This window comes from Anthonomus grandis, chromosome 10 (assembly GCF_022605725.1).
Source record: "Anthonomus grandis grandis chromosome 10, icAntGran1.3, whole genome shotgun sequence".
NCBI classification, from domain to species: domain Eukaryota; kingdom Metazoa; phylum Arthropoda; class Insecta; order Coleoptera; family Curculionidae; genus Anthonomus; species Anthonomus grandis.
Window position 1 is genome coordinate 113,819 of NC_065555.1, and position 17,956 is coordinate 131,774.

The window sequence follows — 17,956 nt, forward strand, 5'->3', positions numbered from 1 at the left end:
TTATTTGATAAACTTCTTTAAATATTCTGGATGTATGAAACTATTAATATTTCGCTTTGCGTGAAACCCTCATTGGAAAATTGATTGGAAATAGAAGGCTAATTTTGTAAAAAAAAGTTGCCTAAACCTAAATTGTCTAGCTCTCTGAATTTTGGACCTAGAGACATATTTTATGCATGACATTCATGTTTAAGAATCCTCCTATACTGTCCTGAAATAATTATAAATATTACTTAAAAAGTCCATTCCTTAGTTGTTTTGTCCCGTTTTTTTATAGAATTACATTTTATTATGCTTAAAGTTCCATTTTTTCTTCACTAGGCTCTACCTTACCCAAATCTGACTATAACTCAAGAATTCATTCAGCTTTAAAAATTTGATATATGAAACGAATTGTTAAGAAACAATATAAAATTTAACTTAATAAAAGGTTGTTTATTATTATTCAGGAACTTTTACAACTTTTTTGCTACTAAAGATAGAAGTTTGAATCAAAAGGTGGTATGTAAACCTATAGACTGGGTTTCACTTTCATAGGAATGTATTTTTTTTTTTAAATCAACGGTTTTTGAGTAACATGTCAACAACTTTTTTGGTATGAGAGATAGAGACTTAGATCAAAAAGTGATAAATATGTAAAAATAAATATGATAAAGATGTAAAATAAAATGTTTAGCAAATTTTATAAGAGACTAAAATTTTTTGAGAGATCAGCGGTTTTTTAGAAAATTGCACATTCAAGCTATTTGTCATTTCTTACATTTCAGGCAATTTCCAAAATATGGGATAACTTTTTTGCTATTGAAGATAGAAGCTTGAATCAAAGGGTGGTATGTAGGCCCAAAGACTAAGGTTCTTTTACAAAAGAATGAAATTTTTTTAAAAGTCAACTTTTTTTAGAAAATGCGAAATTTCAGTTTTTGTAATTGTTTATCTACCAAACCTGTTCAAAATATGTTATAACTTTTTTATTATTAAAGATAGAGACTTGAATCAAAAAATGACATGTAAACCGCTATGCTTACTATATTTTATGAAAGAATGAAATTTTTTGAGAAATCAATGGTTTTTGAGGAAATTGTACCTTTAAGTTTTTTGACACTTCTTACATTTCAGCCAAATTCCAAAATATGGGATAACTTTTTTGCTATTGAAGATAGAACCTTGAATCGAAGACTGGTGTGTAAGTCCAAAGACTAAGGTTCTTTTATATAAGAGTGAAATTTTTTGAAAAGTCAACGTTTTTTGAGAAAATTTGAAATTTCAGTTTTTTGCCATTTCTCACATTTCAGCCAATTTCCAAAACATGGGATAACTTTTTTGCTATTAAAGATAGAAGTTTGAGTCAAAGGTTGGTGTGTAAGTCCAAAGACTAAAGTTCTTTTATGTAAGAGTGAAATTTTTTGAGAAGTCAACGTTTTTTGAGAAAATGGGAATTTTCAGTTTTTTGTCATTTTTAACCTTCGGAAGCTTTTTCAAGTTTGTTACAACTTTTTTGCTATTAAAAATAGAACCTTAAATCAAAAACTGGTGTGTAAGTCCAAAGACTAAGGTTCTTTTATATAAGAGTGAAATTTTTTGAAAAATTAACGTTTTTTGAGAAATTTTGAATTTTCAGTTTTTTACCATTTCTCACATTTCAGCCAATTTCCAAAACATGGGATAACTTTTTTGCTATTAAAGATAGAAGTTTGAGTCAAAGGTTGGTGTGTAAGTCCAAAGACTAAAGTTCTTTTATGTAAGAGTGAAATTTTTTGAAAAATCAACGGTTTTTGAAAAAATAGTACATTTGGTTTAGGTCAAAATTCAATCCACAGAATCAAAGAGTGGTGTCATTTACTAAAAGTGATGAAAAATGCCATAAACCGGATACAAACACTTGATCAATATTATTTTTTCAATTTGATAAAATAAATTCTAATATAATAAATAACCAAATGAAATGAATCCGGTGACTACTTTTGCCCCATCTTGTATACAAAAGCCACGCTCCCGAAATGTTAAAATACTAATTAACGATTTATCGTAACGCGTATATTAAAAAAAAAAAAAACTTTCTAACCCATTAATTTAATATAACGAGAGTGCAAATAAAAAAATAATGATGGGCATAAGATGGCACTTACTTCACGCAATTTGTCTGAAATAATGCGGATTTTGTCTTCGCTGTGCTCTCTGGTCACTGCAGCCTAACATAGAACAAACAAGATGATACAATAATAGTTAACAGATAGTAGATACTTTTCTACGGCATATCATTGACTCTTTTATTAATTTACAACATGCCATGAGAGAAAGAGAGAAGATTTTTCTCTTTTTCTCTAATCAAATATGTAGTATTAAGTGATAAAGACAGTAAATGAATAAAATAAACACAAATGTATGAGGAGATAATATACAGAGAAACATAGGCGTCCAATATACAGAGAATGAACCAGAAGCTGACTAAAAAAAAAGAACAACAAAATGTCCCTACTCTGGCAAAAAAAAACCGAAAACAATCTACAAGTCCTGCTCCTCCAACTCCTCCTCCCAATCATTTTTAATTACCTCTCTCAGTTGCTGCGTCACCTGCTTTAACGTCACCGAATACTCTTCTTCTTTTAAAGTGGCCTAAGTTAGTGCGATAACAAAAAAAAAAAAAAAAACTATCAAGCACACATCGATTATTAGAATATCAATAAAAAAAAATAAAAGGGGGTCAGTAAAAGGGACACAAGCTGGCAACACTGAAAAGAAATTTAAAAAAAAACAATTTTTTTCGTTCGAGCCGACTCTATATGTACCTCCTTTAGACGGGTGGTGAGGTTCTTGATTTGGTTCTTGTATTCCTCCTCGCGTTGATTGGCCTAGAGTTTTTTTTTTTGTTTTTTTAAAGGGGAAAGAGTGGGGATAATAAATTAATTTAATAAAAAAAAACAATATATATATATATATATATATATATATATATATAAAAATAGCTTCAATTGTTTTGATTGGGTCAAAGGTGGTTGTCGTGAACCTCTAGATTTATTTGTACACGTTCAAGTGTTGCCTCGCACTGGTGAGTGTGTTTTAGGATCGATTCTGGATAGTGATGAAATTTTTTTATTAAATATGGAATTTTGACGTTTTCAGTTTTGTTGTTAAACAAATTAGAGCACACTATAAAAAATTCAGGTTAAGTGTTAAACTTGTAACTAAATGTATAATTATTCAACGATTTTTGTAGAAAATTTTTGGTTTTGGTATATTTTTATGGTCAAGGTATATTTATTTAACTGTAGAATATACGTATATCATATACTATTCTGTTTACAAAATGGAGAAAATTTCTACATTTAAAAAAGTTGACACGGGATTTACATACCTTACCAGGTTTTAAACTCGATTACTACACTTCAAATATTTGATGAAATTCTTTTGAAAAATCACTGTTTTTGGCAGATATTATCCAATCTAATAACGCTGTTTTTATACTAAATATTTGAGATATGTACGAGATCTGACAGATTTTGCGAAGAATGTACGCCATCATCCGAATTTGCTTAAAGAAACAGTTAAATTAGGAGATATCTACTAGTAGCCACTAGAAATTATATTAATAAGTTTTCATGTTTTGTATTTGACTTCTTTCATTAGAAATAAATTTATGTTTTTGGGATCATTAGCATTTTTTATATAAAAAAACTCCTAATTCCTAATTTTTACATAACGAAAACATGTTGCCATATTACCCTGAGTTAGATGGGTGCGGGTAATATGGCAATACCGTATCATTGGACATATTTATGATTATACTCTTTCTGACGACGAGAATATGGCAACGAGAGTTTTCACGTCGCAAACCTACATGGGTACGCTCTAAGTTCAGTGTTCGTATTGCGAGTAGGTCCGATAGAGGTCAGAATGGGAGCGATTGACATTTATGTTGTTATATATTTCCCCGCGTTACTCTATGATAAATTCCTTACAGACGCCATTGGTAAACTTATTTTTTTTCTAAAACATATCGGCAAATTAAAAAAAAATCTACATTGGTAGTAAAATATTTTTTATACATTTTTATTTCGTTTTATTAAGTTAACTCTTGTGTATCTGAACTTCATAATTTTGCAACAGTAACTTTTTTGCCAAATTATATGAAGAATCTAACAGTTGACTCGCAGATTTGAGGCAAAAAAGGACCAAGTCCCTCCGTATGTTACGCCACTGGCAATGTTTTTAAAAATTAGCTTCATCAGTCATTGACATTATTCACACTACAATAACCTGCATGTGAAATTTAATTTTCGAATTTTCATTTTTATTGCAATAATGATGCAAATTTTTTTTTCTGTATTTATATTATATAGCTCTGATGCTAAATAAATAACTTTCTTGTTACTTAAAATTGGCAACACTTGAATGGAGCGATTTCTGTCATAAGGAGACGTTGTTTTGAGGTCAATTTTTTTTTTGGTCAAAACAATTGAAGCTATATTGTGTCAAAAAAAAAAACAAGTGAAAGATTTACCTTTTCTTCTGAGACCTCGAGGGATTTAAGGTTGTTGCCTACGACGCGGAGTTCCTCCTCAAGCTCTACGATTTTGCTAAAATTTCATGAAAATTATTAATTATTAGTATAGTTGATAAGGAAATAAATAAATTTAATTGACTTTTAATTTAAAATGAACTCTTTGAAAAATAAAAGTAAGCATGCAAACTACAAAAAAAAAAAAAGCACCTTTCAGCAACTTCCGCTCGCTCCTCTGCCCGTTCCAAATCCTGTTCCATAAGTACCAACTTCCTGGCGACCTGGCAATAGCGTAAACAAAAAAATAATCATGCAAAAAAACAATTAATAAAACAAAAAAAAAATTAATTACATGCTAAAAATTAAAAAGTTGGGGTCCAATGCTTCCTCCTCTTTTTCCTTTAAGGATGTCGTGGAAAAAAAAAACTGACAAACAGGCAAAATCACACACAACAACAAACAACAAAGAAAACCTACGATTCGCCGGCTTCGGCACGTTCTTCGGCTCTTTCCAGGTCGGCTTCAACCATGGCCAACTTACGGGCTACCTGGAGGATTTACGAGAAAAAAAAAACAAAACTGTAGTGAAAATTGCATTTGTTTGTTTCCTGATTGTTAGGTTACGGTTATTAAAAATTCTTTACGTAAACGATAAGCATTTGGAGTAGATCTTCCAGATCCCCCCCTCTTAAAATTTGACACATGACCTGAGGAAATGTCATTAATAAATCAAAATTTTACCCTGACGCATGATGACATTTTTATAAACATGAGAAGGGATTTGTAGGTATGTACAATTAAAGTGACTCTTATGAGACCAAATAAAGACCTAACGCTATTTAAATACATTTTAATTATTAATTTCCTCTAAAAAAAATAAATAATTCCCTTTTAAAGAGATTGAACACAGGTCATCCACTTGGTTCTTTATTTGGCTTTGTGACAAATTGCCTTTTTAGTGTCTATACTTAGTGTCAAAATCAGCAAACTGTATTTTTTTCAAATTTATAGCTTTCGAGTCTTTCTAAAAAAAAAGTCGTGCCCATTTAAGGAATCGAACCCAGGTCATTCAGATCGCCATCCCAACGCTTTATACAACTTACTATAGTTGAACCTATAAATTCCAATGGAATAAATAACTTACAGAGCTAAAAGAAATCAAATAATTTGACTCTTATTGGCAATTGAATAACTTGCTTTGTAGTGGCTAGAATGCTCTAGTTATTGATTTCTGGGATGCTCTAATGGCTCTTTTAACGCTTTTTTAAAAAATTCATACACTAAAAATTGAAATATTGACAGTTTTCTCACTGCAATGCCTGAAAGAAATAAAATAATTTGTCTCTTATTGGCAATTGAATATCTGGATTTTTAGTGGCTAAAATATTGTAACTATTGATTTCTAGGACATTCCGAGAGTTCTTCAAGCAACCACTGAAAAAATCATTGAAATCTATACACTAAGTATCAAGATATTGACATTTTTCTGACTAGAGTGCCTGGAAACATAAAATAAATTGACTGTTATTGACAATTGAATATCTGAATTCTTAGTGGCTAAAATGTTGTAATTATTGATTTCTAAGATACTCCAGGGGCTTATTATTCAACTCATAAAAAAATATTGAAATTTATCCAATAACAATCAACATATTGATATTTTTCTCATTGGAGTGCCTGGAAGAATTAAAGTGATTTAACTCTTATTGGCAAGTAAATATCTTGATTTCTAGTAGCTGAAATATTGAAATTACTGATTTCTAGAATACTCCAGTATGACACTCAAAAGACGAATAGGACCAAGTAAAAATCTGCTTTTGATTTGTTTAAATGTGAAAAATACCTTAAATGGAACATACTTTTATTTTCTGCAGCCAGTTGCTGAAAACCAGTCGACGTCATGGATCACCCACTACTATACAGAAATGTTCGGCCAAGTCTTTTTTTTTTTCAATGTCCACTTATATTAAAAAAACATTCCGATTAAACAACAACAAGTTATAACAATATTATCTTAAAAGTTTAAAATGCCTTGACAGTTTAAATTGTGTCAATATTGGACAATGAACAATCAATTTAACAAAATAATTTTTTTTGTCTGTTATTTTAAAGCCTTTAATGCTGGTTAGTAAATTTGTTGGTTGCTACAAGATTGCTTGCTTTAATTTATCATAACAACAAATAAGTATTACTTTGAACTGTTTTGAATGATACTATAGTCTTACAGTATACAGGATAAATTAATTAAACTCACTTACCCCAAATGAAACTTGTAACAACCACTTAAAAAACAAAACAGAAAGACCTAAAACGAATTGTTAGTTGCTAAATAAAAATGTACAAAACAATCGAGTACATTTCAAGCATGTTTCCCTTGATCAACTTTGGTTGCATGTAATTAGAGCTGCCTAAAAACTAACTGAACCAGGACAAAAATAATAATAAATAAATAAATCTTGGACCCATTTCACTATAAGCACCGCATCAAAAAGCTCGATTACGGTTAATTCGAGCCGTCACGTCTTTTATAAGATTAACTAAAAACACTTTTAATAAAATCATCACTAGAGCACAGATCTGGTAACTTTGAAGCACCGTAACTTTTTTGAAAAAAGTATGTTCCAAAACCGAGTATTTTTCATTTTTTTTTTTTTTTTTGTTAAAAAGCCCGAGAGTTGATGGTTAATATTGAATTCACACTAAACTGAACACTACAAAAAGAAAACAAAACTAAACGTTCCTGCAAGATTAAATAATATTTTGGAAGGAAAAAAGAAACAATTGAGACACCGCGGATTGTTAGGGCGGTTTCGCATCATTGTCACACAAATAATTATTAACCTCATCGTATTTTTTGTCGGCTTCCTCGGCGAGGAATCGGGCCTCCTTCAGTTGGTTCTCCAAAGCGTCCATGCGCTCCTCATCTGCCAACGAGCGGTTCTCGAGAATCTTGCGTTGCCTGTGTGTGTGATATTTCAAAAAAAAAAATTAAGAAAGGATAATTTACTTATTTCGGGGGTTAGAAAGCCACTCGGAGAGGTAAAAACCGTTTAATTTCACCGCGTTATACTAGAATTGTTTGTCAATAAACTTGGAACCCGACGAAATGGCGGAACGTTTCGGAGGGTCAAGGGTGGCCATGAAAAATTTGTCATGGCCAGACTTGACTGTTGTTGCAGGATCGATTCTCATCCGCGACAAATTTTTTTATTTATTTTTTCATAGTAAATCGAATTTTTAAAAAGGGGCAATATCCATAATAACAATTTTAACATGATTCATAATTTCTTAATGAAAAAATTCTTAAACTCAAGGGCGGCTTTGACACGTGACGTCACGGCTTGGCTAGGTTTACACACTCGATCACATGTTGCCAAATTTGTAGGTTTGATTCTCCGTCATAATGAAACTTTTTACTTTTTTTTTAAATTAATTTCGTACTGGGGTGATGAATTTAAGATAGAAATAGTAAAATTAGGTCGTTATGAAAATGTTAGGTTATGTAATGAGCGATTTGTGTTGCTCATTTACGTTATGCACTGCATTTTTTAAGAGATCTTTGATGAATCAAATGTTTTTTATTTCATTAGAGGATCTTCAAGAGTTTTCGAGATATTTCACTTTTTGTGAGGTTAGGTTGGATTAACACCGGTCACCTATTGCTACAAAAACCTGGATAACTCAAAAACTACTGGATAAAATAATTTGGAACCAGAACAACATTTTTGAAGAAATCTTTGATCAATCACACTTTAAATATCTTTAATAGTTTTCGAGATATTTCGCTTTTTGTAAACTTAAATTAAGGTTACATTAACATCAGTCATCTCCTGCTACAAAAACCTGGATAACTCGAAAACTACTAGATGAATCAATTTAAAATAAAAACAGCATTTTTAAGAGATCTTTGATGAATCAATTGCTTTTCATTTCATTGGAGCATCTTCAATAGTTTTGAAGATTTTTCACTTTTTGTGAATTTAGGTTGGATGAACATCAGAAAACTTTTTCTACAAAAACCTGGATAACTTTAAAAATCCTGGATGAATTAATTTAGAACTAAAACAACATTTTTTAAGAAACGTTTGATGAATCAAATGCTTTTTATTTCATTGGAATAATTTCAATAGTTTTGGAGATAATTCACTTTTTGTGAGGTTAGATTGGATTAAATCAGTCACCTCCTCCCATAAAGACCTTGGATAACTTAATGACAGATTTATTTAAGACTAAAACAACATTACTTAAGAAATTCTTGATCAATCAAATGTTTTTTTTTTCATTTGAATATCTTCCGATTGTTTTGAGATATTTTGCTCTTTGTGAGGTTAGGTTCGATTAATATCAAACACCTCTTCTTATAGAAATCTGGATAACTGAAAAACTTATGGATAGATTAATTTAAGCCCAAAACACTATTTTATGAGAAATCTTGGATGAATCAATTGCTTTTTATTTCACTTAATTGTCTTCAATTATTTTGTTTTTTGTGAGGTTAGGAACAATCATCACCTCCCACAAAAGCCTGGACAACTCAAAAACTCCTGGATAAATTCATTTGAGACCCAGACGACATTTTTTAAGAAATGTTTAATTAATCTCATGCTTTTTGTTTCATTTGAATATCTTCAATTGTTTTCGAGATATTTCGCTTTTTGTAAGCTTAAATTAAGGTTACATTAACATCAGTCATCTCCTGTTTCAAAAAATCCAGGTTTTTGAAACTACTGGATGAACTACTTTGGGATCAAGACAACATTTCTTAAGAAACCTTTGATCAATCAAATGCCTTTTGTTTCATTTGAGCATCTTCAATAGTTTTGAAAATATTCGATAATTTATGTCAAAAATTGCTTTTCAACTGCCTGGAATAATTTATTAATTTTTCTCCTTCAGTTGGAAGTTGCTACGTAGTTTCTATAGACTTCAACTGCCTGGACTAAGGAAACAAATGAAAATTTTATAATTTATTTCAGACAGTGTTTGGAAAAATACTTTATCTGATCAAAAAGGCTTAATTACAGGCAATTTTTAATTAACTGAAAGTAAAACATGAATGATTCTAGGCAATTAAAGTCCAACCAATTAGAATCATAGAGAAATTGTTAATTAAGAAAGTTCTTTTTTTTTTTTTTTTTAACCCAAGTACTAATATCAAGAGACAAACAATTCTAGTAAACATATTCAATAATTAACAAATAAAACTGTGCAAGGGAACATGCAAGGAAACCACCTAGACGAATATGACGCCCTGTAAATTGGAAATTAAGAAGATACAAAGTAATGATGTTACATCTTGCTAAAAAATGTAGAAGCGACCCTTAGCAGGTCATTTTCCAATTCTTGCAAGATTGTATTGATTTTTTATACGTTTTAAAAAAAAAATAATTAAAAGTGGATATACCTCTTCGTATTTTTTATCGGCCTCTTCGGCGATCTGTTTGGCTTGCGCCAACTGCTGTTCCAATACAGAGACCCGATCGTCTTCCATGTTCGTCCGGTTTTCCAAAGCTTTGCGTATCCTTTTTTAGCGGCAAATCATACATACATCAACTCAGTTAGTAAAACAACAACGACATTTTGGAGTGTGTTAGATCAAGGTGCTTTAATTGAATGTGACACTTAAAGCACCTTATAACATTAGTAAAGGTATGAAACACACTCAAAATAAACAAACAAAAAAAATATGTTGAGATTTTTATAAATTCCTGTTGAGGTTATTTGACGGAATCAATTTAAGTTTCCCTTCCGAAAATAGAACGATATGAGTAACGCATAATATGGCCAAATTAATAGTCGAAATATGGTGTAATGACGCCACAAGTCGGTGTAAGAATTGGGTTTGTCAACTAACTACGTGTATATGGCGTATTGAATTAACTTTTTGTAATTCTCACTAATTTAATTTACTTGATCCTTAACATTTTCTAGGAAACACAATATTATTGAGTTTGGTTGCAACATTAATGGTACTACTTTGAATCGAGTTAGTGTGAGCAAGAACTTGAGAGTAGTGAGGTTCAACTCGCACTATATTTCTATAGCCATTAAAGTATACAAATCTTTTATTAAAAATAGTAGTTATTAGACTTTATGATATTATAGTGAGACCGCATTTTCCAAGCAACACATCATATATTATTATGGTTAAATATAATTATATTTATTTTTTAGTAAATTTTTGGTTTTGGTATATTTATTAAACTGTAGAATATATGTATACAATTCTGTTTACAAAATGGAGAAAATATTGGCATATTTAAAAAAAGTGACACGGATTTTACATATCTAGTTTTCAAACTCGATTACTACACCTTAAATATTTGATAAAATTTTTATGAAAAATCAGTGTTTTTCAACAGCACAACCCTTACCCCCCCACCCACCCCAAACATTTGCCCAGTAAGAAATTCTTTTGAAAAATCACCGTTTTTCGTCCATAACATCCAACCTAATAGCACTGTTTTTGTATCAAATATTTATTAATATACATATATATAATTATATCAAATTTAAATACACAAACTGTGTTATTAGATTAGATATTAAGGTAGAAACCAGTTGTGTAGTTTTCATGTATATTATTTTGGAGAACAATGATTTTTGAAAACAATTTCTTACTGGTAAGTTATGTGGGGCGGGTGGGGGGCTACGGGTTGTATTTTTGAAAAACGGTTTTTTTTGCAGAAAATAATTACCTGAGAGAAAAATGCTTTTTAAGAAAATTATAGGTGATAAAAAAATTTTGGTATTTTTAAAGAAAGTGCTTAGATCCTTGAAATCAATACAGAATTTTGATTTGAAGTATGTCAAATGCAATAAATAATAATGATTCAATTATCTCCGCATTTATAGATTTTGCAAATTGAACAATAGATAGAAAAAGTATATCTTGATTTTCATAACTGTTCATAAAAATATCAATTTATTGGAAATCCAATAAACAAAGTACAGTTTTATTATCAAGTATAGAGACACAGTGACCGCCTAAAGTTCCGCATAAATTCGATAAAAATTAGAGACATGATTTTTTGAGAAAACGCTCGGACCCGTCGATTTTTATTTTAAGTTGCGCACTATTTCACATAAATTTTTGTACACAGGGTGGAAGAAAAAAAAGATATGACGTCATCAATCATTTTTTTAAATGGAATGCTATATTTTTTATTGCATTTATGAAATATAGGCGAAATTCCAAGCAAGTTTCGTTTAATACACCTTATCTCAAAACTCTACTGTTTTAGAAATATTTACATTTAACCAACAAGAAAGCAAGTAACTACGTCTATTTACAAATTAAGATAAAATGGAGGATAAAATGTTATAAACTGTGAAAACTCTTATTAATGTATCAAGTGTTCAAACTGAACCCCATTTACTTCTTGACAGAAAGCAAGATGGTTTACAAACTCATGTAAAACCGTATCAATTATTTCGGGTGAGATACGTTTAATTTCATATCTAATTCTTCTACGTTGTTTGGCTTCTTACTTTTCAGGTACCCCCATAGAAAATGGTCGCAGGGATTTAGGTCTGGTGACCTGGCCGGCCACTCTATTGGCCCTCTTCGTCCTATCCATCTTCCTGGGAACACACATCGTCTGGGTATAGGGCAGCCAAAGCAGGGATAAGATCTTCTTGAAGAAAATTCAAATAGCGTTGTCCTGTTAAGTTTTCTAGCCCTATTATTACTTTATTTTTCACGGTACCAGCCCAAACATTCATATAGATTTATGGTACTGTGTATGAGCCTCAGTTGCCCGATAATTTTGCCGATTTACGACACCGTTTAAACAAAAAGTTACTTCATCCGAAAACAAAACTCGTAACACAAACTGACGGTTATTATTGCAAATGTTCATCATTTGCTCGCAAAATTGGTTTCTTCGATCAGGATCGTCCTCTTTTAATTCGTGTATTAGTCTAATTTTATAAGGGTGGTATTCATTTGCTTTTAAGATGCGTCTTACTGACGTTCCGGCTATATTATTAGCTACTGAACGAATTTGTGAAGTTGCATTGTTTGGATTTTCTTCGACGGAGAGCAGAATGTTTAATTTTATTCCTTCAGAAATTTTTGGACGACCTGATCTTGGCAATGACTTGAAGTTATGAATTTATGCTCTATTCTACTAACTGTTGTTTCTATTCAACTCTGCAAACTATAAAGTTTAACTATTTTAGAAATCAAATTAACTTTTTATAATTTTCGCTAATTTGAATTTCTTTAATACATTAAAAGTATGGAACTTGAAAAGTGTTTCATTTTGGACCTTGTGTTAAAAAAGTGACAAGTGAACTATACTCTCCATTAAACCCACAGACAGAATATGGTATGACGTATCATTCATAGCAATATATGTACCAAGGAAGGGACTAAAGATACTTTTTATGAAATAAACATTAAGTGAAATACCAAGGATCGAAATTATCTTTTTTAGAAATTCCAGTTAATTTTTAATATTGTTTATTCAAAATGCCAAGTTACGGTTTTGAGTGTCCATCATCGCTGCTCGATCTCTTAATTTTTTTCTACTTTAAAAAATTATAGAAAAAACGACCATCCAACGTTTCATTTTATAAAGAAAACATCATCAAGATCCTTTCTTTTTCAATGGAATACTTGGGTTTATCTCTGACTGTATATGAGTTAGACAGTCTGTATAAACCTTTATAAAAATCTCAACAAATTGCAGTTTGAGGGGTGTGAATGAGTGAATACCTTTCGCTTTCGTCGGCCGCTTGTGAGGCCTCGGCCAATTTGGCGGTGGCCGTGGCCAGACGCTCCTCGGAACGTTCCAGGTCCTCTTCCAAGAGCTGGATGCGACGGTTCAGGGCGGCCACTTCGGATTCGGCCTGGAATAAAAGAAAACATCATCGTAAATTGGATTATTTAGAGCCGCCGAACCCAACATTTTGTTAAATTTAATACAAAAGAAGACACATTTTTTTTTGTATTGTTCTGCATGAGAACTTAAACGCACATTATTACGCAATAGAGTAAGTACCTACTAATAGTATTTTATTCAAATGGGTTATATGTACTACATGGGTTATTGGTCTTTTATTATGCATGCCCTCTGGAGTTTAACAATTCGTTCGGCAGGAAGGAAGTACGCTAGATTTAAGCCCAATAATATTCATAAATTTTAATTGTCAATGGCAATAAATGGGTTTGACAACTAAGAAAAAATGATTTTATTTAATTGAAATTGTGGTTCTTACGGGTGACCTTAAAAGAACTTAACTGATTTCTTACAAGCAGTTCTCTCTCCCCCTCTCCTGCTCTGTAACTGTCCAGAACGATAAATTCTTTCTTTATTAACACTAAATTTGATCAAATTTGACACAAATATACATGTAGCACTTTCTTCCTGCATTGTGGCTATATACTTTTAAAAAAAAAATATTTTTTTTTTGTAAATAATCCTCCCACTTAATGATGAACTGTACCGAATATTAGGCAACTCTTTTGAAATTCTTTCCATTTTTATGCAACCATGACGCATAAAATTTAATCTAAAGTTTGCACTTATTAAATGAGTCATTTTGTCAATAAAATGGCATTCCACATTTTACTGCTGCTCAATTGATTCAAGAATTAATAGTCCTTAAATTATCTTGCATTAAAAAAAAACTGCTAAATGTGTTAGCTCATATTTAATATTAAAAAGAAAAAAAAATGAATTTGTCTGTAAATAAAGAGTGTGGGCTTGCTTGACCTTAGCCTTTGCATAATCATACAGAATTTTTGAATGATTGTTAAATAACTGAGCCATAACACACTAAAACAATTTCTCAGTGTTTTATGAATATACTTAAAATTTGTATCCAGCGCAAAAAATCTTGGCTTAACTATCGACGAAGATCTCAGATTTAGTGCACACGTTCAGAATATAACAAGAAAAAGCTTCTGTGCGCTGAAATTATTATTATAATTATATATTAATAATCGGCACATTCTTAACTACTCGTTGAAAAAAAGTTTATGCGACACATTAGTACTCTCACATTTCAACTATGGTGACTTTATATACGATCCATGTGTTACTGCTCTCAATAAACAAAAAATACAAAGGGTACAGAACGCATGCTGTCGATTGATATACGGAATCAGGAAGCATGACCATATTACTCATAAAATTGTAGAATCTAACTGGCTAAATATGGAAAGCCGTAGAAAACTACATCTTTCAAATTTTGTGCATAAGCTTCTCAATACCACTAACACCTCGAATACTCTTAAAAATAAATTTCTGCCAAGGACAAGCATGCATGGACAAAATATTAGAAACAAAAATTAATTCTCCATCCCATTACATAAAACATCTATGTATAAAAGATCCTTTTCATATAATGCAATCACCCTATATAATTCCATACCTGATAATTATAAAATATTTAATATTAACAAATTTAAATACAAAATGCGTTTGTTTTTATTTAATCAACAAACTCACCATGAATAAAAAAGGATTTTTTTTCATTCTTACTAAAGACAAAAAGACACTTAAAATGAGCATGTTGAGGCAATACTTAATAAAAAAAAAAAGGATAAATAATAAAAAATGGGAGAATAATCAGGAAAAGTGTATCTGACTTGTGTAATAAACCAACCTTATAATATATTTGAAGAATTTATAAACAGGTATTGGCATTGTATGCTGAACTGGACTAGGCTTTGAAATTATTTCAAAATATAACTATGGATATGGATGAACTATGGATGGATAACTATTTTTTAAAGAAAATCTCTACCTGCTACTGGATAAAGCTATAGTACCTATAGTACAGTCTCTTGTATCGCACAGTTTGTCGTTGTGTATAATAATTCTTTAAGTAACTTTTTTTTCTTTCTACAATGTGTGCGTACATTTAAAGAGCTGTTCGCTAATACGTTGCATGATATTGTTTTATTTTCACTTCAGAGGGATTAGGTAGGTTAAGTAAGAGTAGCCACATGGCTAGACTTTGCCTCTCTTATATCCCTATAGAAATGTATGTATGATCATCACAACTGTAAATTATTTGTTTGCTAAATAAAAGACGTTTATTATTATTATTATTATTACTTAATGTGTATCAGACTAATGCCAAGAATATCTTGAAATAATATTGCATAGAAAAAATTCATGGCTATCCTCCTTGAATATTACTCATTTATATCTCCTATCTGAAAGATCATTCCCAGTTTGTTGAATTCAATGGCTTTAAGTCGAATTGTTACTGAGTGGTGCCCCTTAAGGAAGCTATCTTGCCCCATTAATTTTTTCTATATTTGTCAATGATATCACTGCTACTGGTATGTCTGAGTGTCTTATTTGCAGATGAATTAAAAATATTTCACATAATAGAATTTTCAAAGGATTGTAATCTATTGCAAAGAAACATTGATGCACAATAAATAAACTGCTGTGCATGAAATTAAGCACAGTTATAAGTTAGGTAATACTCCCTAGAAAATGTCGACTCTATGAGAGATCTAGGGATCACAACAAACTGATATTAAACAAACACATGAAGTTGTTAAGTCTACCTTGAAAAGACATCAGATCAACAAGAAAATTTAAAAGATTGGTTAGTCTTGGTAATTTGTATAATGGCCTACTTTCTTTCAGAGAAACTTGCCGTGGTACTTTTAGACCTAACTATAATAATTAACATCTATATCTTAAAGTACATAAAAATCTTTCCAACCACATGAGCACTTAATTTTTATAAAACTCGAAATGCAGATAAATTATATATATTTTTTACCTGGATGTCAAGGGTACAGGATGGTCTGAAAATTACATCTCTTAAAATGTTTAATTATCTTTCATGTAGAATAAAGAGAGCTTAGACTTTTTCAACTTTTAACTCTTAGGACCATGTTAGCTGAGTATCCTTTTTACTTCTTGAGTTCTTTACCTGTAGATTTATTGACTAAATTTGTTTCCTTTCATATTTTTGTAATTTTACTATTTTTATTAGCATTGTAGTTTTTTGTTGACAATTCCTATACATTGTTATGATGTCGATGGAAATAAATGAATTGATTTAATTTGAATAAAGTTTAAAATACTTTATGCAGCAATGGTGTAATTCCCCAACTCTAATATGCACATAGACAGACCAGAAAATGTTCAGCACAGATTTTTGAAGTATCTATGCTTCAAAATTAATGAAATATACCTTCAACGGAGGTATGAGCATAAACTACTTTTACAAATATTAAATTTTTTACCTGTGAGGCACTGCGCTATTCTGAGCAGCCCACTTTTTTTTATTTAAACTATGCAAATATAAAATTGATGCACCTTAACTTTTTTGTTCCACCTATACACTCTAGAAAACACCTTTGTTTTTATTTAGAAAATAGACCTATACTAACTTAGCAAGAAATGCACCTTTATATGGAGCTTGTTTAATATTTTACACAGCAATAATGATATTGACCTGTTCAATGGCACTATAGGTAAATTCAAACACACTTTATAATCACTAAATATTTCTATATATTATATAGACTCTCCATTTAATTCTCTTTTGCCTGTAGAATATTCTGAAGTTGTGAGCTTCAAATTTCAGCTGTTTTTGATCTGATTTGAATTTTGGTAGACTGGCAAGTCTTATAAATTACTCTAGACAAGTCTTTTAATGACATTCTGTCCTGTCCTGTACTACTTTGAATTTGGATATTATGACTCATTTGGTCTTCGACTTCTAAGAATTCTAATATTCCTGCTTAAATAATAAGAGGTTATGTATCTAATAAAGCAGCAACTTGATCTTATAAATGATTAAGCAAGTACAGTTATCAGGAATTTATCAAGCAAAATTATTGTAATTTACCTCGTAAAACAAGAACCGTATATTTGCATGAATAAAACAGGTGTGGTGAGTGCAAAAAATTGATTTTTTTTTTTTAAATGTTGTTTTGGCATAAAAGACCCTTTTAAGGCTTAGGACGTGGCGAAAAACAATCGAAAATGTCACTCACTTCCTCCCTCCTGATCAGCTCCACTTGGAACCTCTTATTATACTCGTCGCACTCGTCCTTGTACCGTTCCATCTCTTCCTTGGTCTGTCTCATTTTCTTTTTGAGCACGTCCAAGAGGGACCCTTGTTGGATGTTCGAGGTCATTGTCGCGTTGTTTTATTTGAGGTTTAGCGAGTCACTTAACCAAAAGCACAACCACGCGAGTATTCGGATTAATTTTACCTCTCGACGAAGAAGAACAAGAGGATGAAAATTAACAAAAAAAAATTACGGAATCGTGACGAACGGTGTCTACGATACGGCGACTGGTGGTTATACGGACTGGGCGAGTCACCGGCACAAGATGGCGGACAACGACGCCTGCGTAACGACGACATATGAATGGGGAACGGATTACGACGTTGCCGTACTGACGTTAATTTCCTTAATATACAGTAGAAATTACACGAAGAATTGCACCAACGTGGGAAGATGGC

General features: G+C 31.2%; 1 protein-coding gene across 18 annotated transcripts in view; it reads right to left on the minus strand.

Annotated features, from left to right (window-relative positions):
* The window catches only part of LOC126741524 (tropomyosin-2), a 37,258-nt gene that overhangs the window by 7,821 nt on the left and 11,481 nt on the right, over positions 1–17,956 (minus strand). For 3 of the 18 annotated variants that reach the window (XM_050447969.1, XM_050447976.1, XM_050447958.1), the window contains 5 exons: positions 13,221–13,354; positions 7,340–7,457; positions 4,976–5,046; positions 4,499–4,574; positions 2,787–2,849 (listed from right to left, as the gene is read on the minus strand). In XM_050447969.1, the coding sequence (XP_050303926.1) occupies positions 2,787–2,849; positions 4,499–4,574; positions 4,976–5,046; positions 7,340–7,457; positions 13,221–13,354 (462 nt within the window). Of the gene's footprint in view, positions 1–2,126; positions 2,190–2,550; positions 2,614–2,786; positions 2,850–4,498; positions 4,575–4,708; positions 4,780–4,850; positions 5,047–7,339; positions 7,458–9,902; positions 10,021–13,220; positions 13,355–17,480; positions 17,825–17,956 lie in introns of those variants that run through there. The other 15 variants (XM_050447970.1, XM_050447966.1, XM_050447961.1 and 12 more) reach the window with 10 other exon arrangements.